The following is a 24,522-nucleotide window of genomic DNA, read 5'->3' on the forward strand; positions in this document are numbered from 1 at the left end:
ACAACGAAACAAACGTCGCCTCGTATTTGGGATGTGAACGAACGCAATCACACGTCCGATGATTGACAAACGCGATTTATCGCTTGACGCTTGTTTGCTCACGTTGTCCTCTTGTACTTTTCAGACGCATTAATAACAATCACAAAGAAATCATGTGACACTTTTACTGCCGCTGGACTTTCTTTCACTCGCACGCAACGCACATGCACGCCCGCGTAGGGAGGGGCGGTTGGAAAAAAAACACTCATTTATTGTGCGTGTGATTAGCACGCGTGCCGCTTATCGATGCTTTCTGCTCGATGATAAAAAGTCCGCAAATCTCAAATGCTCAAAACACTTGGGAGGAAAAAAAGCTGAAGGTAAGTCATCCATTCACACCTTCACTCGTTTAAATGTCTTCATGCGTACTTAATAACAAGTTCACTTACTCTTACGTTGACTTTTTTCCACTTTTCACTTATTCACTCTCATTTATTTATGCATTGATTTTCTTATTTTCATTCACTCACGCATTTGCTTATTCTCATGAATGTGTTAATTACTTAACTTTCATTTATTTACACACTCATTTATCTATTTACTTTTCGTGCCCGATTACTCAATCATTTCTATGTTCATTCATTCATTCACTCATTTACTCGTTGACTCGCGTGTGAGTTCATTTGTTCACTTATTCACTGTTTTGCTTTGTTCACCAGTAGACTGATTGTCTTCACTCATTCTCTCACTTCTTTATTTTGCAACCATTTGTGTTCATTCGTTCACCTGTTTACAGTATGCATGTTCATGTCATCACCCGTTTACTGAGTCACTCACTTGTAGGTGCCTTCATTTACTCTTCATATCTATCATGTTCACCTGTTTACTTATTGACTCATTTGTTCACTCGTTCAGTTGTTCATAGATTCATTTGCTCACTCGCTAACTTTTCCCCTCCCTCACTTATTTGTTAATTTCTTGACACTTTCACTTGTTCAGTCACGAATGCTGTACATTTGTTCACTCGTTCACTGGTTGATTGATAACGGGGCGGCGCAGCTCAGTGGTAGAGTGCTCGTCTCCCAACCGCGAGGTTGTGGGTTCGATCCGTTGAAGTGTCCTTGAGCAAGACGCTGAGCCCCAATTTGCTCCTTGTGGCTAACATGCCGACCACTAGTGTGTGAATGGGTGAATGTGCGGCATATGGCGTCGTTAAAAGCGCTAGAGAAAAAGCAGCCCATTAATAAGGAAGTGTGACTGAAAGCTCAGGTGACTCACGGGTGAATAATTGATGTGATGGATTTTGAGGTCATCCTTCGATCAATAGATCAATCCATCAGTCAAGTTGTGTGTGCGGGTCAGGATGCGAGGACGCGGCGGCTGTTCTTCCTTCAACATCCCGTTGGTGGCGCTATGCATGCTGCTGCTGCTGTGCTGCGCCGTCTTGACGGCGCTGATGTGGGCGGACGTGTGGCCATCGGGTGAGCTCGTCAAATCATCCTCACGCATATAAAACATACACACCACAAAATGATTACTTTGACGCCATCTTGGTGTCAAGAACTACGTTGAAGCGAGTTGAGGATTTTCATTTAGACCAAAAATTGCTTTAGCAGCCAGCTTGATGCATCTATCTCTTTGACTGCCAAAAACGTTAAATAACGTTTAGTAAAATCCTATGGAGGAGTGCCAAAGACGTTAAAAGACGTTTTTTGTTTTTTTTAAACAGAGGTGAAACTAACCATTTTCTATTGTTGATTACTGAAAAACGGAATAAGGTAGAAACAAACTTTTTTTTCTGATGAAAGATGAGAGTCCAATCTTTCATTTGGTAGTATGTGTGTTTCCATAGTCCAAACACATAATTTTCTGTGGACCTTGAAAGATCAGTCAAAATGCTTAAATCGGCTGGCACTGGCGACATCCCGTTTCTGAAAACGTCTGGCAGTCAAAGAGTTATGGGTAATTATAAAGCTTTTTGTTGGAATGATGCGACGGCTAACGCTAACGAAAGGTACGTGCGTTAGGTGTGGAGGGGGCGGGGCTACGCGGCGAGATGGCCATCACGCACGGGGCGGAGTTCAGCCAGGATCTGCGGAACGGCAGCAGCGTGGCCTTTAAGTCGCTGGCCTTCGACGTCCAGCACCTGGTGAGCGCCGACATCTCATTGGAGATCAGCTGCTTAGCTGACTCGTGATTGGTCGACAGGTGCGCGAGGCGTTCAGGCGCGGTGGGCTCGGACGGAGCTTTGTGTCATGTGATGTCGTCGGATTCCGGTGAAGAACGCGCGCACGTCACAAACTCATTGATGATTTACTCACTGGTTGCTGAACATATTGATTATTGCTCACTTATTGATTAAAGTACTGATTATTAATAGATTTTTATTATTGACAATGATTACTGATCTTTGACCACAATAATTATTGAAGATTGATTATTGATCATTGGTATTGATGAATAAACACAGTTATTGAATATTGGATACAGTAATTATTGGTTACTGAACAAACTAATTAGTATTGAGCACAGTGATTATTGATAATCGACATAATTCAAAACACATGATTCCTTATTGTTAAACATATTCATTATTAATCATTATTCATCAGTAATGGTTGAACACACTGATTACTGGACTGATATTTATTTATTTATTTATTTGGTTATTCATTAAAAAATATTGATTGATAATTTATTATTGATTATTGAACACACTCATTATTGATCACAGAACACATTAACTACCCATGTATGACAATTTGTTACTGAGCAAAGCGATAATTGATTTTTTTTTTTGCCACATTGATAATTAAGAATTGCCTATTGATCACATGATTGAGAACTGAACACATTGATGACTGATCATTTATTTTTGATTACTTCACATCCATCCATCCATTTTCTTGACCGCTTTTCCTCACAAGGGTCGCGGGGGTGCTGGAGCCTATCCCAGCTGGCTTCGGGCAGTAGGCAGGGTACACCCTGAACTGGTTGCCAGCCAATCACAGGGCACACAGAGACAAACAACCATACTCACAATCACACCTATGGACAATTTGGAGTGTTCAATTAACCTGCCATGCATGTCTTTGGAATGTGGGAGGAAACCGGAGTACCCGGTGAAAACCCACGCAAGCACGGGGAGAACATGCAAACTCCACCCAGGAAGGCCGAAGCCCGGACTCGATCTCACGTCCTCAGCACTGGGAGGCGGTCGTGCTAACCAGTCAGCCACCGTGCTGCCGATTACTTCACATATTCACTGATTATTGATCCCATTGACTGCTGACGATTATTATTACTTATTTTTAACACATTGATCATTGCTGGTTAATTATTGGTGACGTCCTCACTCAGTCAGGGCAGCGTGCTGGTGACCTTTGACCTGTGGTTCACGCAGCGGGTGGACAGGCAGGAGGCGGCGCAGCAGATGAAGGCGGGACTGGAGGAGAGCAGAGGATTGGTCGTGGACAGAGACAGCATCCGCATCACAGGTGAGGTCACGGCTGATGAGAGGTCAAAGTTTACCGGCCTCATGATGCCGCCTTTCTGCAGACAAACAGCTGGATACCACCGCGCCAACCTTCATGCCAACCGTCACGCCAACAACTCCACCTGCCACAAGTCAGAAAGACTTTTCTTGTCTCGGGTGCAACAGGCTAGCTTGATATTTGTCAATATGTGCGACTATATTGAGAATAAGCTTTCTGCGAAATGGACGGACAGACATCCAGTGTCACGTCCTGACCTCATTTCCTGTGTCCGTACGTCCCAGTCACATGTCCTCCTGACCACACCTCCTGCGCCCACTCATCCATGTGCGTCCACGTGGAGCGCCTGTGCGACGGGATCGCCGACTGTGCCGACGCTTCCGACGAGGACGGCGCTCGCTGCGGTTGGTATTTCATGGCTTGCATGAGAGTCGTTTGTTTGTTGCTATGATAACCACATCCTCCTATTTCCATAGCAACCACTTGCGACGGACAGTTCGTGCTGCACGGCCCAACGGGATGGTTCGCCTCAGCCAAAAACAGCAGCTTCTGTCGCTGGATCATCAGGTCCAAGACTTTGGACACTTACCAGAAGGCACTGGCCACAATAGGTCAGCAACCAATCGTTGCTGAAGTATAAACATAAATGTTTTTTGTTGTTGCCTTCAGGGTCCAAAGAGGATTTTCTGTTCAGATCAACTTCCACAAGTTTGAAAGCCGAGAGACTCTGGACATTGTGAGACTTTACGAAGGAGTCGGTGATGAGAAGAAGATGGCAGGTCAGGAGAATCCTCAGATCCACAGATCTTGGATCAGGTCTTGAAATAGATCAAGGATATGGTTCTTATCAAGTCATGTTTTAGGTCCTTGATCTGGTCATAGATCAGGTCTTGGAACAGGTTTTGGATCATGTTCTGGATTAGTACGCCGATCAGATCTTAGATCAGGCCTTCGATCAAGTCCTAGATCGGTTGTTGGATCAGGTCCTGGATCATATTGAGAAAAAGTTCCAATCAAGTCATGTTTTAGGTCCTTGTTGAGGTCATAGATCAGCTTTTGCATCCGATTTTGGATCACGTTCTGAATCAGGTCTTTGACCAGGTCTTGTCTTAGATCCTGGATATGGTCTACATCATGTCCCTACTGAGGTTCCGTATCCAGGCCTGGATAAATTTGTGTAGCAGGTCCTGTATCGGATCTTGGATTAAGTCCTGTATCGGATCTTGGTTTAAGTCCTGTATCTGGTCTTGGATCAGATCCTGAATTAGTACCTGTATCATACCTGGAACAAATCTTGATCAAGATCCAGTCCTGAATCATCATCATTCATTCTTCAATTGCAGCTGAGTTATCGGGCTCCACCCCTCCGGGGACTGTGTGGCTTCTGTCCGACCAATCCACTGTTGAGTTTTCCTCAGACAATTTTGAAGATGTTTTGGGATTTAATGCCACCTTCAGTGCCAGCGAGCTGTCGGAATTCTCAGGTGCTGACGCTGCCCACATGTTGCCCCGCCGTGGCAAAAGCAGCATCAGTTTGTTGACGTTGCTCTGTTTTCAGATTTGGAGAAGCTGTCATGCACGTTTGAGCGTGGCATTTGCTTCTGGAGGCAGGACCATGAAGACGACGGTGACTGGCTTCGGAGCAGAGGCGCCACATTCCCACCACTCAGTGGTCCGAGTGTAGACCACACACTAGGAAACATGTCGGGTGAGTTACCTTTGGGTTATCTTCGGTACAAATTGCACATTGATGTGATGCGTTTGCTGATTCAGACTTCAACACAGCGGTCTTTAATCATGTGGAGGTCAAGTCTTGGTTAGCTCTTGTATCAGGTTCAATATCAAGTCCAACATCAGGCTCTGGTCTCAGTCAAGAATCAGATGTACTGTATGATCACTTCCTTGATTAGCTCTGATCAATATGAGTTCAGGTACTGATTTGTTCTTGAATCAGGGATCAGCCTGGATCAGGTTCAGGATCAGGTCTAGCTGGTCCAATTAAGGACTTATATCAGGTATTGTATTAAGTCTTGGCTCAGTTTCCAAATCAGGACAGAGCAAATCTTGGAATAGGTCTTGGATTAGGTTTTATATAAAATCTCGGATTTGGCTCCATAACAGGCTTTGTATCAGGGCCTGAACCAAGTCCTGGAGTTTGCCTTTAATAAGGTCTAGGTAGGATCAGGTTAAGGTCCTTGCTCAGCCCTTTGACTAGGTCTAGGTCAAGTCTTGGGTATTTGTATATATATTTTTTTGTGTTTGTATTTGTATATCGTATTTGAATTGTGTTTGCAACGTATTGGCATAGCTGCTAATCACACGTGTTTGCTCATTCAGGTTTCTACTTGATCACCCCTCTGAGTCCCGGCCAATGGCTGAAGAGCTTCAGGATCTACAGCCTGCCTCTGACTGCACCCACCCAGCCTATGTGTCTTCGCTTTTGGTAAAGACGCATACTAATTAGATGATTGACAGGTGTCAAATAGAAAGTCAACCTTGTGTGTGCGTGAAGGTATCACATGTTTGGAGAAGACGTCCGCCGTCTTCAAGTGTTGCTGCTCAGTGTGTCTCCAGACACCGTCGCCAAGGTGGTGTTCCGCAGGGACGGTAACTATGGTGACAATTGGAACTACGGACAAGTGCTCCTCAACTCCACCACTGACACACAGGTGGGTCAAGTTACACGGCCCGAACTGATTTCAAACATGTTTGAACCTGATTTTCAAACTGGTGCAGAGCTGACTACAAACAGATTTCAAACAGGTTACCAACTGATTTCACACTACTTTCAATCTGATTTCAAACGGGTGAAACCTGAAGAAATTTGAAGTGATTTAAAGCTGACATTAAAACGATTTCAGGCCGGTTTAAAAAATGAATTTGATTTAAATCTAGAATTAGATTTAAATTTAGATTTCAGACTACTTTCAAAGTGCTTCAAACCTGATTTCAAGCTGCTTGAATCATGATCTCCAAATGGTTTCAGACTGACTCAAGTCCGCTGTGCGCAGGTTGTCTTCGAAGCTCTGAAGAAAGGCGGGATGAGGAATGACATCGCGTTGGATGACATCACATTGACGTCCGAGCCATGCGGCCCCGCCCCCCCGGAACCAACCTTAGTGCCCACTCCCACTCCTGCGCCCACCATACCAGGTGACCACTGCCCGCTCTACCAAGCCATAATTAGACCGCATGAAACCCGACTGACTCTGCCCTTTTTTTTCTGATTGGTCAGCTGACTGTGGAGGTCCTTTCGACGTGTGGGAGCCAAACTCCACATTCAGCTCGCCAAATTACCCGCAATCCTACGGGAACAGAGCTCGCTGTGAGAACACCTCAGCCGTAAAGTGAATCACTCCCTATTATGGAAGGAGTGAAAGATTGTCAACAAAGGCTTACACATGTTGTTTAAAGTGATATCCTTTGCTCCCACAGGCATGTGGACGCTCCACACTGTCCCTGGTCGAAATATCCAAGTCCATTTCTTGGACTTGGATGTTGAAGAAAACTACGACATGGTAGAGTTGCGTGACGGGGTGGGGCCCAACTCCACCTTACTGGGTAAGCTGATATTCAAGGTGGTTGACAGATATAACTTACAGTTCTGAGGCATGTTGTTCCCATGGGGTTTCCTCCCCAAAATCACAAAACATGTTAGCAACAGCATGTTAGCCTACTTGAAGACCAAGAAATTGTCCATGAGTGTGAATGTTTGCTCGTCCAAGGTGTACCCTGCCTCGCGCCCAAAGCTAGCTGGGCTAGGCCTCCCTACTGAGGATAGGAAAATGGATGAATGGCTCATTCATAAAAAGTGCTGTCAACTTTCTTTTCATAGCCGTTCTCACTGGAAGTGGTGGCCCTGCCCATGACTTGTTTTCAACAACCAATCAGGTCACAATCTGGTTCTTCACGGACAGCTCAGGTGACGGACGGGGGTTCAAAGCCAACTTCACCTCCGGGGTTGGCTTGGGGTCTCCAGGTGAGGTCTGCTGGACTGAAGCAACAACCAATATGAAGTGGACAGGTCTCAGCTGTATGTGTACTTGTTTGTGAAAACCAGAGCTGTGCGCTAAGGACCAGTTCCAATGTGGGACAGGCATCTGTATCCATGGAAACCGTCAGTGTGATGGAATGGTTGACTGTGGTGATGTTTCTGATGAAGCTAACTGTGGTAAGGACAGCCTGGATTATGTGAAATGGGATTTAGTCACGTTAAATTTACAAAGTACTTTACACAGAGGTGCGGGTTCAGTTGTGTTGCAGACGAACACGTCCAGTCGTCTCCAGTTTCAGATCGCCTCCTCTCGGTTTACCGTTTGTGCAGACACCTGGACTCCCCACCTGTCTCAATTCACCTGTCAGTACTTAGGATACAGGTAAACTATTTCAGTACTTGGGATATAGCGTGGTAGCTTGTAATACCTGACCAGTCAGCGCTTCGGATACAGGTTGACCGCTTCAGTACCTAAGATAGCGGTAGACCAACTGTAGGACAAGTAGAGTACTCGTAGAACCTCAGACATCAGAACTGCCAGTACAACTATAGGTCCTGACGTTACAGTCACAGCGATGCACTATACAGATAAAATACTTACTGGACCTGACAATTTGACCACTTGTAAGACCAGGCCAGGCAATAGCTGGGAGACAGTTGGCAACTTGTCAGACCTGACCTGACACAACCTGGGGTACAGAAAGATTAGCTGTAGGACCTGATTAGTCAGTACAAATACAATACATACAAATAGACTACTTGTAGGTTCTTGTAGCTTATTGTCATTGTCCAGGTCTGGGGTGTCCACTCTGCTGCCTGCCGTGCTAGGAGATTCACCCTTTGCCAGTGTCAAAGTCACCAGTAACGGAAGTCTGGAATCTAGCGTCAGGTACCTGGAAACAAAGACGTGATGCACACTGAATGGCCTCGGCGAGTCACAAGAGAAAGAACCCAATACAACTCCTTCATTTCCTGTCTTTCATGATTGGACAAATTGATGAATCCAGGTGTGTCTGGCCATTGTTGTTGTGGTTACTGAGGTCAGGCACACCTGGATTAATCAGTTTGTCCAATCATGAAAGACAGGAAATGAAGGAGTGGTACTGAGTTCAGGAAGTAGTGGATTTGTGCTAAGAGCCCGTTGTTTGTTGTTTTACAGTGACAGTTGTGTCGGCGACCGCGTGGTTTCCCTCCACTGTGACAACCAGCGTGAGTATCTGTAATGATCATGTCTCAGTAATGGAAGTCACCGCATTACATTTCTTGTCTATATATTTCAGCATGCGGCATTCGTTTAGTCGCCAATGACACCCTGAACCAATCAGCAGCCAGGGACGGTAAGAGCGGGAAACTACAATGAAAAATGAATTGCCAATTGATCGATGTATTGGTTTGTTCTGTGGCACCTAACCACCTAACATGAGGTAGTCGCTGAAAAAAAATCACCTCTTCGAAGCTATTGCCGTAGTTTTGTGTTCGATCTGTAAAGTGTGAAGATGTCTCAAGTTACCGCCAAATTGTTTGAACTATGACCTATGAAACTGTTTTGAAGGGGATGGGGGGGAGGCTCAATTACTTGCGGTTCCCTTGCCACACCGTTTTTTTCTAAAAAGGGGAGGTCAGAGTGGTGGGTGGGTCGGATGCCGCAAAAGGAGCGTGGCCGTGGATGGTGTCGCTGCATTGGAATCGTCGCCACGTGTGCGGTGCCACATTGCTCGGTCGCCGTTGGCTGCTGACCGCCGCCCACTGTGTGTACGGGTGAGACCACCTGGCTGATGATTGAGACGTTTGAGTGACTGACAAGTTTGACGAGACACCGCCATGGCCGAGCTGACGCATCTCTGACAGGAAGGACCGCCCCCTGAGCCGGTGGTCGGCCAAGTTGGGTCTTCAAGCTCAGAGCCACGCCGGTGATGTGCACTCGTTCCAAATTGATGCTGTGCTGATCAACCCACACTACAACAGACTCACCAAACAGGCTGACATCGCCATGATGCGCCTCAGCACGCCGGCCAACTTCACTGGTACTACAACACAAAAGTACACAAATGTACTTCCTGTTCCTGTGATAGATGTGAGGAATTATGCCATTTCTCAATTGATGTTTTTATCTGTTCTTGTGATCTCGTGAAGTGTCATCAATCGTGGCCCGAGAACTCTTCCAATTGAAAATACAAATAAACCAAGAACGCACAGAATACCCGGATGTTGTTCTTGTCAACTAGCTTAAACCAAGGATGCATCGGTTGGATACTTGTGAAGACTTTGCAAGGAAAATATCCCAAGATGCATTTTGTGCTACTATCAAGGGAATATGTCAGAGTCTGGGGGAGGGGGGCTGGATTTAAGAAGTATGCAGCCATTCCAACTTACAAAGAGGCTCGCATTCTTAGGAAGAACGTTCTCATGTATGTTCTTAGGAAAACAGTATTTGACGAGTTTGCAAGGCAGAACTCTGTTCTTCATATTGAGAATCGGCCGTAGACTTGGTTTTCCACAGACTTCCTGATCCTGTGAGTGTAGTAAGGAAGTAGACTTCCTGTTCCTGAGACTGTGGTAACAAAGCAGAATCCCTATTTTGTAGACTCCCTGTTCTGGTGTTAGTAAGGAAGTTGACTTCCTATCCCTGTGATGGTTTTAGGAAAGTAGACCTCTGGTTCCTGTGGTAGTCTTGAGGAAGTAGACTTGCTGTTCCTGTGACAGTTATGCGGAAGTCAATTTCCTCTTCCTGAATGGACCACACACTCTCAACGGCTGCATGTGTGTGTGTGTGTGTGTGTGTGTGTGTGTGTGTGTGTTCATGCACAGATCTGATGCAGCCAGTGTGTTTACCTGAAAACGGTCAAGAGTTTACAGCCGGAAGGAAATGTTGGATTGCTGGATGGGGACTAGAGGCTGAGGAGGGTCAGTCACTTGTTCATCTGTCCATCTATCTGTCTCTCCTACCTGTCTGTTTGACCGTGTGTGTGTGTGTGTGTGTGTGTGTGTGTGTGTGTGTGTGTGTGTGTGTGTGTGTTGCACAGGTTCTCTTCCAGACATTCTGCAGGAGGCCGAGGTTCCCCTGGTGGACCGGGTGTCATGCCAGCGCGCTTTGGCTGAGTACACCATCACGTCCAACATGCTGTGTGCGGGCTTCCCGGAGGGCGGAGTCGACTCGTGTCAGGTGATCACCATCTACCCCCTCGGTTAGACGTCCGGAAGAGAAGTCTAAGTTCATCGTTTGACTTTTTCACACAGGGCGACTCTGGCGGTCCGCTCATGTGTGAGGAGGAAGGACGCTGGACCCTGATTGGTCAGTTTCCTTTCAACTCGTCCATTTCACAACCAGCACTTGGGAATCAACATCCTGTGTGGTTGGTCCCCAACAGGTGTCACTTCCTTTGGGATTGGTTGCGGTCGGCCTGAGCGACCCGGCGTCTACGCCAGAGTCTCGGCCTTCGTCGCCTGGATCGCAGAAACGCGACGCTCCTCGTCATCATCGTGATCTTCCACCTCCTCTTCCTCTATCGCCACCTCTTCTTTCTCCTTGTTTTTCTTTCCCCCACTTCCTCTTCCTCCTTTTCTTCCTGCCCTTCCTCCTCCTTTGGCACCTCCTCCACTAGATTCACCTCATCTTCCTCCTTTACTTCCTGTTCTTCCTCCTCCTCCTCTTGCTACTTCTCCTCAACTTCCCCCTGACTTTTCCCCTCCTCCTCCCTGTGGAGGCCGTCCCAGCCAATGACATCACCCAGCTTCAGCTGCTCTGATTGGCTGCAGTGTAGAATCCATGTGCACAGTTATTTTATCATGTTACTGTTTTCTTTCTCACTGATTTTGACGTCGCTGGCAACACACACACACACACACACACACATGGAATAGAGTGTGTGGGTGGAGTCAAGAGTCGGGAGGACTTGTGTGTTGCATGAGTGCGCATACACACTCACGCACACACAGTGAGAGTCAGCCGCCGGGACATGAAGAAGATATGAAGCCATGAAGACATGAAGACATGAAGATATGGACTTGTTAGTGTGCGCGGTGTTTATTGTATTTGTGCGCGTCTCAGCCGTCGGCACCTTCAGCACAGGTAACCACAAATACTTCTACTCGAGTAGAAGTACTACTAATATGATCATTAATTGAACTTCACGCCTCCACCTTGAATGTAATCAGAGTGGAAGTACTCCATGAATAGAAACTGTTGTGCAAATATGTCCTGTGTAGGATACAACATACATTAATTACAGTCTGTGCTTACTTCATTCATTCATCTAGAGTGCAAATTTGTATATTGATTAAATGATTACCTTACATAAAGCTATGTAAAACTGTAAAAACATTATTATGGATTATGAATGTTTATTAAATTCTCTTGCAATTTTAGCCTGTTTGAACTTGAAAAGTCTGACAAAACGGTAGAGGACGCTTAATCAACATTTTTTTTTTTTATCTTTACTTCACATGTCAACTATTTATAGGAGCTTTAGGTTAGGTTGCAAACTTAAATCAAAGACAAATAGATCATACAGTATAGAATTAGGGATGAATGATAATACATGGAGTCACTAGTCAGTAGAAATATTGTCTTGTACTCAGCGAATATCAATTTCCATCTAGCAGTATAGCTCAAGTTCACAGACGCCATAAATAATAGTCATCACAGGCATACCAGTGGCGTCTTCGATTTTCTCTAATAAGAAACAAGAGTGGTCGTAGCCTTCCAACAAGTTTCCATGCCGCAAATCATGTGCTGGAAAGTCTGTGACAGCTGGAAAAGTTATCAATGAGGTGACTGATTGTGTTTGGCATTTGAAAACAGTCGTCATTTTGTTAATCAGGTGTTGGATTGTGTTTCTCCTTTGAAAAAAAGAGATCATTGACTAATGAGGTGAAGGTGTGTGTTTCTTGTTTTTGAAGTCATAATGGATCAATGAGGTGTTGGATTGCATTCCTCATTTTCATTGAGGTGATGGATTGTCTTTCTCAGATTCACTCCATGAGGTTTTGTCCGAGTTCAGCGTGGTTCGTCCAATCAGAACTGATTCGCAGGGCCACTTCCTGTCAGCGTCAGTCTCTGCCCACTCCCCACCCCGCAGCAAAAGACACGCCCCCTGGAGACAGACATCATGGACGTCGCAGCCGCACTCAGAGTCGGAGCTGTTCTACAACGTGACAGTGTTTGGACAGGAGCTGCACCTGCGGCTGCGTGCCAACCGCCAACTGGTGGCCCCGCGCGCCACCATGGAGTGGTGGGAGGAGTCGGGATATAAACGCTCAGAGCCAATTGAGGAGACCGGATGCTTCTACACAGGGGGCGTGTCCAACATGGAGGACACAGCCGTTGCCCTTAGCAACTGTGACGGACTGGTGGGTGCCGCCTCTCAAAAGCACTGCTTGGCATGCTAACCATACGCTCGTTAGCAAACCAGTAGCATATTAGCATCAATGACATTCTGCTACTCAGCTGTTAGCTTGTTAGCTTAGGTCAGTCGCAGCAGTACACTGCCAAGTATACTGTTGGGTATAATATCAAGTATAGGGTTAGCGCTAGTAAAAAGTACACTATACACTATGCTACCTTACACATTTTACTTACTGTATGTTACTGACATACGAAGTACTGCGTACAAGAAAACGATCAAGCACTATCAATTATAATGTTGAATATGTGATCTAAGCATAGCAAGTATCGTCAGATGTCAGATGATATAACACCAATCATAGTATCAACCGCTGTGGTATATCAAGCAGTATTGTATGTAGTCGGAGAGTACGAAGTATGAAAATGTGAAAGTAAAAAGCTGTTTTGTAGTACACAATGAATCCGAAAGTATGAAGACACTGGTATAAAGTTGCATGATGTGAAATAGGAAAATGGGAAGTAGGAAAGTATGAGGTAGTATCGTATGACGTTTTCGATGAATGGAACTGATCTGGAGTTTGTTTTGTTTCTCGACTGTTGATTTTGGAGACAAACTTAGTGAGCCGCTGCGATTGTGTGTGAACAAAGAAAAATGTGATGAGTAAACCAGCGATTCCCAAGCACATCAAGTGTGTCATCATCAGGTGTGTTGAGGGAAATGATCCAATTTTACTTTAACAATCCAAAAATAATGCCTTATTAACGACAGCTCATGTATATTTGGTCATCTACTTGAAATGCTTTCCACTAGATGGCAGAAGGTGCAATGCCCAACTGTTGCCATTAAGACAAAAGAATAATTGCAAAGTGTTCGACCAAACAGGCCCAAATTTGACACATTACACAGTACATTGGTGAGAAAATTGATTCGAGATCATCATTACTACAGTGACCAGTAACCTCCACTATATTGTCTGCGTCCCTGCAATATATTTGGTGCTCCTTGGCTCATTAAAGATTAGGAAACAATGTAGTCCCAATGTCATATATCTGTAAGGAATGAGAGAGGCGAGTTGTAAAAATCAGCAGCCACGTGCACACTGGCAGTGCACTCAGACTTTTTCAACGTCTGACTGCACAGAGTGCAGCTGTGATGGGATCCAGATGTTGTGGAAAGATGAGACTTGTTGAAAGGAATGAGCTGCACAAACACTCGCACGGGAAGGATTTCTCCTCACTTTTACTTACACTGCCTCTTATTTTGAAACGATTTGCAAACTTCCTGTTGCGTGCAACACCTTTCCTGTTCTGTTCCGTTCTGTTCTCCACCAGCCACAATCCTCCGTTCACTGCATCTGCTCGAGATTATTTCTAGACCCTCAGGGGACACTTGGTAGAACCTTGGTAGACCCTCAGTAGATCTTCAATAGAAACCACAGTAAATCTTCAGTACACCCCCAGGAGATATCCATCAGCTCCTTAGTAGCTCTTTATTAGATGGTGTGCAGATGCAGAGTAGATCTTCCATAGATCCTGAATAGATATTCTGTATACACTCAGCAAACACTTGGCAGATCTTCAGTAAACTTTTGGTAAAACCTCAGTAGATATTTTATTGACTTTCAGTAAGCACTCAGTAGTAGATCTTCAGTATGGACATCTCTAGTTGGTCCTCAATTGATCTTCTCGAAATCTTCATTAGATATTCTGTAGCTTTTCACTAAATCTTCTGTTGATCTCCAGTAAATCTACACTAGACCTCCAGTAAGAACTCAATAGCTTTTCTGTATCCTTTGAGTAGATCCTGAGTAGATCTTCTGTAGGTAAGCAGCATAACTTTTGATAGATCTCCAGTAGGTCTTCGGTAGATCTTCTACAGATCTTCAGAGAATGTTCTCTAATTATGTAACTATATTTTCAGTAAACACTCAATAGATCTTCATCAGACTTTCACTAAACCCTCAATAGATTCTCAGCAAACACTCAGTAGATTTCCTGTAGACTTTCAGTAAACCATTACTAGATCCTCAGCAAACACTCTTCAGTAGAGGATTAGATTATGTGTGTGCCCGCAGGCTGGGATGATCCGAACAAGTGAGAAGGAATTTTTCATCGAGCCATTGCATCGCTGGAGGTCAGGAGGCCAGAGCGAAGATGAGGACAACGAAGGAGCAGAACCACACATTGTCTATCCATCATCCGCTATCATCAAATCAAAACAACGGGCAGTCAATCAAACTGCTGACTTCTTACGAGGTCAGAAGAATTCTTGTTCATAGTTGTCAAATCCCACAGTGACATCTGCTGAAATTCACTGAAGAGCTTTATGGCGTCTTCAGGACCTCTCTTAGGTTCCTCAGATCTGCTGAGGCCCAAGTCTGCCTCGGGCTGGCAGCGGCGGCGGCGGCGCTACATCGAAGAGGCAGATATGTTTAACATAGAGGTAAAAGAAGTCATGTGTTCCCTTGCAGCCAATCACAGCACTCATCCCCGTCCCTCCGCAGGTCCTGCTAGCTGTGGATTATTCTGTTCTTCTTTTTTATGGACAGCAACATGTCCAGAAATATCTTCTCACCCTGATGAACATCGTAAGTGGATGCATAAGAGGTGGGAGTAAGTCACATAAGTGCAAGTTATAATTATGTCTCAAATTTTAACCTTTAACTTTTAAGCAAGCCCAAATTACTGTGGCAGAAACCAAGCAGGTCAAATGAAGTGCCCACCAAATTTCAAGCAAGTCAAGTTTAGTTCATGTTTGATGAGTTATTGGTGAAGCTGTGAGGTTAACATAATTTAGACCGTCTGTAGATTTTATAGTAATGGATGAAATGTGATGTTGTGGTTGTTGTGTCCCTTATAACCATAACCATAACCCTTGAATCTAAATGTAATAATTTCGGAAGCTTCCTCCATGATACTTGCTTCGGTCATCTCTTTACTCTGCATCATAGCAAATGGTCAACAGGCAAGACCTGTGAAGTTATGTTCAGTTCTAATCAAGTCGAATCCAGTCTCATGAACACTTAAGTAGAGTCTTTCATGAGTTATAGCCAATCAAATTCCATGTCTTAAAAGTAGCACCTTAAATCTCACTGTAATCAAGCCACATGACTGCAGTCCCCATCTCTGATTTTAGGATAAAATTCAGAGTTAATAGTTGAGAAGAATATGGAGAAGTTGAAGCAGATCCTTCAGAGTTTAGAATGATGTGTTGCAGGTTAACGGGATCTATCAAGATCAATCCCTTGGTGCCAACATCAACATCGTTCTAGTGCGAATTATCATGCTGTCTCCAGCTAAGGTACCACAAACATTCCCCAGACCAAATATCGTTAGTCATCAATAGTTGTGATACTCACAGGTTTCTCCGACACATTCCAGTCCCAGGAGCTCATCTCGGTGGGCAATGCCCAGAAAAGCCTGGAGAATGTCTGCGGCTGGTCGTACATCCAGCAGAGGGAGCAGAACCCCAACCAGCAGCATGACCACCTGGTCTACCTGAGCAGACGAGAGTTTGGACCCTCGGGCATGCAGGGTACCAATGCTAGGGCCAGGCTCCTCTCCTAATATGACATAATGCTAATGCCAATACAATACTAATGGGTATGCTAATATGACTCCCACTACAACTACTGCTAACACAAAATGAACGCTAAAGTGACTGATGCTAGTGTGACCACTTCTACTATGAGTCTTAGCACTACTAGCATAGCTCTATTACGCCAGCAATAATTGTGCTCTGTGCAGGCTACGCTCCTGTCACAGGAATGTGTAAAATGCACCAAAGCTGCGTTCTGGTCTTCGAGGACGGTTTCTCATCAGCCTTCGTCGCAGCTCACGAAATTGGACATGTGTGAGGCACAAAAACATGCAACCACAAAAATATTAGCCCTTGCTAGTGTTAGCATTAAGCACATGTCCCCGCTCAGATTGGGTATGGAGCATGACGGCGAGGCCAACGAGTGCGACGATGACGTGTTCCTGGGTAGCATCATGTCACCACAAGTGGAGGCCACGTTCTACCGCTACCACTGGTCCAGATGCAGTTGGAGCGAGCTGCACAAGTACCTACAGTAAGAATGCACCATACTTACCTTACACTACCTCTGCTCTTACCTTACTGTCCCCTTCCTGTAGACCTCCTGCCCACTGTTTGTCCCTTCCGGTCCCCTTCTCGTTAAATGGCAGTCCACCTCTTGTCCTCTTCCTTTCCATTTACCCTCCTTTTCCTGCTCACCTTCTTCCACTTCCACTGTCCAGTGTCCACTGCGTGTCCCTTGCCTGTCCACTGCATCCTAACTTGCAGTCCCCTTCCTGTCCTCTTCTTGACCACTGCTTGTTCACTTGTCATTCTATTGTTCATTTCATGTCCACTTCCTGTCCACTTCTTGTCCACTTCCTATCTACAACTTCCTTACTTCCTGTCCATTTCTAGTTCATTTTCTTTACCGCTATTTGTCCCCCAACCTACTGTCCACTTCATGTCAATTTCCTGTCCCCTTCCTACCCACTTGTCCACTTATTGTCCCTTTTCTGTAAACTTACTTTGAATTTACTGGCGACTTCCTAGCCATTTCCTGCCTCTTTGCTGTCCATTTTCTGTCCACTGTCTGTAAACTTCCTGTCCCCTTTTTGTCCCATCCCTGTGTCATGAATGTTTGTGTTTCCCTGGTTAGCACATACGACTGTCTGCGAGATGACCCATTTAGCCCCGACTGGCCAACTCCACCCCTTTTGCCAGGGTTCGAGTACTCCATGGAGCAGCAGTGCAGCTTTGACTTCGGTCCAGGATACGGAACGTGTACTGCTGTAAGTCTAATTTCGCCTTTTTCCTTGTCTCTGTTGTTTTCAAGAAGGTGCTGTTGTCATTGTTTGGGGTCATTGTTGCTGAAGCTATTGCTTTATTGTTGATCTTGTTGTCACTGTAGTTGTGTTGCTGTTGCCTTTGTTTTGGATGTTATTGTTGTCATTACTGATGTTCTGTTGCTATTTGCTTGCTTGTTGTTTGGTAAAGTTGTGGTCATCGTAGTTGTATTGTTGGGGTTGTTAAGGCAGTGTCCTCTCTACCATCCACTTTCGTGTCTTTATGGTTTGGTCTCTTTATTAGGAAGGTGTTGATCCATGCTGGTCTGTTTGATGTTCTTGTCAGTATCCCAACCCGCAGCCTTGCCAGCAGCTGTGGTGCAGCGACTACAACCATCCTTTGTTCTGCAGAGCCACGAAAGGTCCGCCTCTGGACGGGACGCCGTGCGGACCCGGCATGGTGAGCGCTCAGTTGCCACCGCTGTTTACCGATGCTCTGAATGAGTCCGTCTCCATGGCGCACGTCTACATCTTCCTCAGCACTGCTTCAAAGGCTTCTGCATCACGCTGACGGTCAATCTCCTGAGACAAGATGGTGGCTGGAGCTCATGGAGTGCCTACACTAACTGCTCCAGGACCTGCAGAGGCGGCGTCCGGATCCGCTCCAGGAACTGTGACAGCCCACCGTGAGTGAGCGGCCCATTGATACTCAAAGCACTCACAGTCGTGGATAACAATCAAACGCTTACTGTTGTTGTGTCCAGGCCGGCCAACGGGGGGCGGACCTGCTTCGGAAACAGTTTTGAGTTTCAACTGTGCAACCAACAGCACCAGTGTCCCCCCATGTATGACTTCAGGTCAGTAAGACGCCAAACTTCAATGTGGAATGAAATGATGGAATCGATAAGTGATTTGACTGATATGATGACAACGTCTTTGACTTCTCAGGGTATTGACTCGATCACAACTGTCCTGTTCATGTTGTCTCAGGAAAAACATCTGGAACAACTGATCCGATTATCTTCGAAAAGACATGAACTATACAGTTGCAATCGGCTCAATGACATGAAAAGACTTGGGGACATAGATTGACCAAATGACTGGAATGATGTGGAATGACTTGGTGAGCTGAACTGATGACTTGGTGTGACTTGTAATGATTTGGAATGATTTAGAATGACTTGATGTTTGGATTGACTTGGAATGACTTTGGGTGATTTAGAATGACCTAATGACTGGAAGGACTTACCATCACTTGGAATGCCCTGGAATGACCATGTCTGGATGGGACAACTCGGAATAACTTGATAAATCAAAATGAGCTGAGGACTGGAATGATTTAATAACTACTAGTGACTTGGAGTGACTTGTAAGAACTGAATGAATTGGAATGAGCTGATGACCGTTATGACTTGCTGACTTGGAGTGACCTGGAATAAACTGGGATAAAGTAATGACTTGGAATGACCTGAAATGGCCTGGAATGGTTTGAAATGACTTGGAGCAACTTGTAAGAACTTTATGAATTGGAATGACTGGATTGATTTAGTACTACTTTGAGTGACTTGCAATAACTTGGCTTGACTTATCAAAACCTGGAATAGCTTGCCAGGAATGTCCTGGAATGACTTGCACTGACTTGACATGTGGTGTCTTTCAGGGCAGAGCAGTGTAGCGTCTGGGATGACATTTTTGAATACGAGGGGAAAAAACATCACTGGCTGCCTGTCGAACACGCCGACCGTAACTACACACACGTGCACCCCCTCACACACGCACACAATATGATGAGCTTGCCTGTCTGTGTATGCGTGCGTGTGCACACCACATGTTCTAGTCATTAGGCCATCTTTTGGGAATGTTCTTTTGGTTTCAAGTCATCTCTTTGAAACCACAAACACGTGGAAGTTCAGACAGGACTTGGCTTCACGGGGACGCTGGCTCCCTGAAAAAGTCTCACTTAACCTGTCTCACTGATCTCTTACCCACAAGGGCCACAATATCGCACCCGCTCTCACTCCCCATGTGTCCAAATGTCTCACTCATGACTGGATGTCTCATTGGCTTTTGTCTCACTCGCCCTTTCTCACTCCCCATATGCGTTCCACCAGCTGACGAACGCTGCAATCTGTTCTGCCGCTCCAACGAGACGGGGGAACTGGTTTCCATGAAGAGAGCGGTGCATGATGGGACGCTGTGCTCCTACAATGACGCCTACAGCGTGTGCGTGCGAGGAGAGTGTGAGGTCTTTATCTCGTCTCATCTCATACGTATGTTTTTCATTTCATTAGGCGAGTAAGACGTGTCTCCTTCGGTAGGGTCTGCTCTCTCTACTTTCCTCGTCCCGTCTCATTTCCATGGTCCTTCTATCCTTGCTTACTGTCCTATTGCCTCCTTTCCTCGTCTCCTTGCAGCACGTGGGCTGTGATGGCGAAATTGCGTCGGACCGCCAAGAGGACCGCTGTGGGGTGTGCGGTGGAGATCACTCGCGCTGTCGTGTGATCAAAGGAAACTTCAGTCGCAGTGCCAACAGAACAGGTGACTTAATGATCATGGGTGAACCTTCAGCCGATGTGGCACCTGCTGAGGGCCCGACAACCAATTTTGCTTCGAGCCCCATGGAAGGTTGGTGTCCTCTGACTTAATGGCTTGTCGCCTGTGGTTTAGGTTACCTGAAGATCCTGGAGATTCCCCAAGGGGCGAGACACCTCCTGGTGCAGGAGTTTACAAGGACACCTCACGTCCTCGGTAGGGGCGCCACCGTATCTCGAGCCGACCGGCGTAGCTCACCACCCAGATCATCCTTTCTTTCTCGGTTGTTTAGCGGTGAAGAACCAGGAGAGCGGGCGACTGTTCCTGAACGATGAAGACATGGAGCCGGATTCGCGCAAGCTGGTGGAGATGGGCGTGGCTTGGCAGTACACTCACAACGAGGAGCAGGAGGTGGTGCAGACCGAGGGGCCGCTCAAGTATGCTGTGGTTCTCATGGTAAGCGCTCAGCCTCCCATCCGGTCACCTTATGACATAGACGTATGCTCCTTTTCACCGCTTTATGGTCAGAAACCTGTGATTTGGGTGAAACCAATGCATGTTCTACTGCTCATTACTAAAGAACGGGAAAGGCTGGAATCAAACTTTTTTTCTGGTGAGACAAAAAAAAAATCTGACTTGAGAAGCATGACAATCTTTTTCCGTCAGCTCCGTTCCCACGGCGACACCAAGGTGACGGTGTCCTACAAGTACGTGATCCAGGACCACCTGCGTTCTTCGCTGGAGTCCAACCTGGTCCAGGAGGATACCATCTTTTATGAGTGGGCGCTCAAGCAGTGGTCTGTGTGCTCCAAGTCGTGCGGAGGAGGTACGACGACGCCCGGGTTGCCGTGGAAACGGACCACCATTGACTCCTCTTCCTCCTCTGGTCGCCAGGGAAACAGTACACCCGCTTCGGATGCCGACGGAAGGCCGACGGAGTGATGGTTCAGAGAACGTTCTGCTCCAACATCAGCAAACCGAGAGCCATCACGCGCAGCTGCAACCTCGACGTCTGCAGCCCGCCACGGTAACAGCAGACAGTTGTAACAGAAACACTTTACTGGTCATCGTGGTAACAGGCAAATGGTTACCACAGTAACATCAGACACTGGTTAAAGAAACCCTCAACTGGTCATCATACCAAATACCAAAACTCATATGGTCACCACACTAATGTCAGACGGTAGTCACGGAAATACTCAACTCTCAAATGGTTACCATGGTAATGTCAGACAGTCGTCCCCTGAACTATAGGTCATTATGGTAACAATCACATGCCGATAATTTTGGACAGTCGCCACCTAACACCACTGGTCACCAAGGTAACGTAACATCACACGGTAACACCCAACACTCAGATGGTCACCACAGTAATGTCAGGCAATTGCTATGGTAATGCTCTAATGTTGCCACAGTTTCGCCACCGTAAAACTAACACTCAAATGTTCAATTGAGTAACCTCGGACAGTCATCACGTATCGGCCATCAAGGTCTCATCAGGCGGTCACATGCAACGCTTGAATGGTCACCACGGTAACATTATACATTTGTCACAGTATTGCACAACACTCACCTGGCCGTGACGTAACATCAGTCATATCGTTAACACTCAACTGGTCTTCAGAGTTACTTTGTGACATCATCATAATGAGACTCGGTGAGCCCCGTTGTGTACACACTGAGCACTTCCTACTCCCAACCAACCAGCTGGATGACCGGTGGCTGGGAGGCCTGCAGCGCCTCCTGTGGACAAAGCGGGTGGCAGCGTCGCTGGGTGGGCTGCCAGCTGGTCTCCGTCGGTGGGCGGCGGCTTTCCGTCAACAGCGACCTGTGCCAAGACCGCCGGCCGGACCCCAAGCAGCCCTGCAACCGATTCCTGTGCCCGGCGGTGTGGCGGGCCGGGCCTTGGACACCGGTGAGGGGGGATGGTGGGGATGGGAGCGGGGCTGGAGTTGTTTACAGGTTCATGGGTGGCAGTGATGCAACTTCTGTGTTGCAGTGTTCCGTCACCTGCGGCAACGGCACGCAGGAGCGTCAGGTGGCCTGCGTCCGGCCCGAAGGATCTTCGGGGAACTGCAGCCTGGTCCCGCCCATCGCCAGCCGCACATGTCGAGCGCCACCATGTGGCGGTAAGCGTGCGTTGCGTGTAGCTCCATTTTTCAGTAATTTTTTTTCATGAAGTACTTTTTTTTTATTCAATTAACTACTTGGAGGATTACTTTTTACTTATAATTGAGTCAAATTTTCCAATGTAGCAGATTTTTTTATATGTTGATTTTTTTTGGTCAAGCTTTTTTTAAGGAAACTGACTGTTTTATTTTGACATAATTTTGTTTTTAAACTAAAAAGTCAGTGTTAGAAATTGTAGTTCAAATTCAACTGGCACAGACATAGCTCCATCCATGAAGAGACCCAAGTGAACGCCATTTTTTGTTTTTCTGGTGCAGGTGACCCGAAGAACTTCATGGTTCAATGGCTGTCCAGATCCAGTACGGACGTCCCGCTTGCTAAGATCACCTTGAGTACTGCAAACTTGTTCTTTCTATTCCTTTTCTACTATGCTGTCGTGACAGCTGATGTTGTTTCTGCAGGGCAGCGTTGCCGTGGTGACCGCTCGGCATTTTGTCGAATGGAGTCGCTCAGTCGCAACTGCGCCAACGCTGGCTACAGACAAATATGCTGCAAGTCCTGCAGCAACTTCAGGTGATCCGCAACTGCCTTCATATGCGCGTTCAGACATGTTTATGGGTCATTTCCATATAATTCAATCACTAGCAATCAAGAAATTTGTAAAACATGTTTTTTCTTAGCGATAAAGACATTTTGATATTAAAAGTGTAAATGTACTTTACTGCCCTTTTTTCTTCTTGGAAACAATCATTAGCTTTTAAATGATAAGAGCTACCAATTGATCAAATCTTAATATCGGTCAAATTGATTGATCTTCAAAAGGAAATTCAATGAAGTATGTCGTTACCGTTATTAATCAAATTACCGGAAAATTTCCCTCTTAGGTGTTCATTAGTGTTTGTGATTGTTCATACATGTTCATGCTTGTTCATAGGGTTAGCATTCGTTTCTTCATTGTATCATTGTTGTTTAGCATCAATCAACATTGTTGCTATATCATGGTAGCATTTTTGTTAGCTTCAGTTTACCATTGTAGTTAGCATCACATACAGTAAGCATTGTTGTTATCATTACAGTTAGTACTGGTGTTAGCATAAAGGTAGCATGTTGTAGTGTCAAGGCTAGTTTTGTTGCTAGTGTCACGTGAGCATCGTTAGAAGCGTCATGGTTCGCGTACCTACCGTCCGTCACACAATTTCTAATTTTGTGATCGAAAAAGGGACACAAGAGGCTAATACTTGTTTGTACATGCTCATAGTGCTCTTTTTGATGCTTTTTAGTGTGTCAACAACAGTGACACCGCAGCCAAGCCCCTCCCCTACCAGCAGTGCGTGGACAGTGACTCCGCCCCCCAGCACCACCGATTTTATTTACGTGGATTACGACGACGAGTATTCGGCCTCCCAGGACGCCGCCAAGCTCGTCACTCCTATGTCTGTACCACCATTTTTCCTCACGGGACCCACGCCCACCGTTGCTATGGTAACCCCCGTTGCCACGGTAACCGCCACCAGTCAAACGTCACTCACGACATCCCTCAGAGCATCCGATAGTGTCATCAACCCCAGCGGGAGGAGCCCCGCCGTTGCCGCTGCTGCTGCCGCCGCTGCCGGACGTTCATCTTCCTTTCCGCCGATGTCTCCGAAGATGGCAAAGGACTTGGGTGGTGAGGTTTCCTACGGCATCGTGGGATTAGACGCCGACGGGTCAAGGGGCCCGCAGAGCCACTTTGTGCCCCAGGTGCCATCTGTCCGAGAGCGGACACAAAACAAACGCATCCAGCAACTTCTGAACAAGAAGCAGCTGAGGCCCGGACGCCGTCGAAAACATGGCGCTTTGTAGGACGCATTGTTTGTGTTTTTGTTGAGAGTGGTCCACATTTTTCATGCTTGTTTGTGTGAGTCCAATAAAACAAGTCTCAACTCTTCTTGCTCAAGTCAATGACATGATGAATTCCATTCAATCACAACCAACTGAGAGCATGACACAGTATATAGTACTTGTAAATTTGTGTTAGGGGTGTGCATCTCTCCAATAAAACATGAGTGGATACATATCTCAATAGATGGGGTGTGATACGACTCAAGGACGGTTCATTCGATTTGACGATTTCATTCGATTCAACTCACTGTAATATGATTTGAATCGCAAGCACACGGCCCAGTCCGAGAGCGTTTGATGCAATGAGTCTCTAGTTGTCATTTTACAATGTTTAAGAACTTGTATGTGTGTGTAAATAAAATTCC

The 24,522-nt window shown here is 46.1% G+C and overlaps 2 protein-coding genes and 1 long non-coding RNA gene across 3 annotated transcripts; 2 read left to right on the forward strand and 1 right to left on the reverse strand.

Annotated features, from left to right (window-relative positions):
• The first annotated feature begins 1,342 nt into the window (after positions 1 to 1,342).
• tmprss15 (transmembrane serine protease 15) lies at positions 1,343 to 11,188 on the forward strand. Its single transcript, XM_077547180.1, is given in 25 exon segments — positions 1,343 to 1,460; positions 2,007 to 2,172; positions 3,340 to 3,481; positions 3,709 to 3,877; positions 3,950 to 4,040; positions 4,143 to 4,252; positions 4,817 to 4,957; positions 5,032 to 5,181; positions 5,811 to 5,916; positions 5,986 to 6,142; positions 6,485 to 6,626; positions 6,709 to 6,798; positions 6,909 to 7,034; positions 7,309 to 7,452; positions 7,534 to 7,644; positions 7,726 to 7,849; positions 8,261 to 8,356; positions 8,627 to 8,676; positions 8,748 to 8,810; positions 9,081 to 9,225; positions 9,316 to 9,491; positions 10,276 to 10,371; positions 10,491 to 10,630; positions 10,705 to 10,759; positions 10,836 to 11,188. Coding segments are annotated over 25 exon segments (3,261 nt in total).
• Positions 7,894 to 8,240, reverse strand: LOC144036283 (uncharacterized). The gene is made up of 3 exons (XR_013288618.1): positions 8,227 to 8,240; positions 8,069 to 8,156; positions 7,894 to 7,938 (listed from the first exon to the last, which is right to left on the reverse strand). It is a non-coding gene; the product is annotated as an uncharacterized LOC144036283 (long non-coding RNA).
• On the forward strand, positions 10,971 to 24,203 carry LOC144036278 (A disintegrin and metalloproteinase with thrombospondin motifs 2-like). The gene is made up of 25 exons (XM_077546801.1): positions 10,971 to 11,536; positions 12,437 to 12,816; positions 14,887 to 15,067; positions 15,151 to 15,254; positions 15,316 to 15,399; positions 16,029 to 16,112; positions 16,193 to 16,346; positions 16,559 to 16,664; positions 16,741 to 16,884; positions 17,488 to 17,620; positions 17,961 to 18,074; positions 18,155 to 18,300; positions 18,379 to 18,471; positions 19,275 to 19,357; positions 19,726 to 19,859; positions 20,029 to 20,152; positions 20,282 to 20,362; positions 20,439 to 20,602; positions 20,813 to 20,972; positions 21,041 to 21,173; positions 21,854 to 22,061; positions 22,146 to 22,275; positions 22,594 to 22,668; positions 22,738 to 22,849; positions 23,557 to 24,203. The coding sequence occupies exons 1-25, from the start codon at positions 11,467 to 11,469 to the stop codon at positions 24,116 to 24,118; spliced, it is 3,759 nt and encodes a 1,252-aa protein (XP_077402927.1). The 5' UTR covers positions 10,971 to 11,466; the 3' UTR covers positions 24,119 to 24,203.
• Positions 24,204 to 24,522: the final 319 nt, after the last annotated feature.

Source organism: Vanacampus margaritifer, chromosome 16 (assembly GCF_051991255.1).
Source record: "Vanacampus margaritifer isolate UIUO_Vmar chromosome 16, RoL_Vmar_1.0, whole genome shotgun sequence".
NCBI lineage: Eukaryota > Metazoa > Chordata > Actinopteri > Syngnathiformes > Syngnathidae > Vanacampus > Vanacampus margaritifer.

Bases quoted from the DNA above. Each gene is read 5' to 3' on its own strand.
- LOC144036278 (XM_077546801.1), top strand. From the start codon at position 11,467: ATGGACTTGTTAGTGTGCGCGGTGTTTATTGTATTTGTGCGCGTCTCA. The intron at 19,358-19,725 runs GTAACTACACAC...GCGTTCCACCAG, and splicing joins GCCTGTCGAACACGCCGACC to CTGACGAACGCTGCAATCTG. The intron at 20,153-20,281 runs GTGACTTAATGA...CCTGTGGTTTAG, and splicing joins TCGCAGTGCCAACAGAACAG to GTTACCTGAAGATCCTGGAG.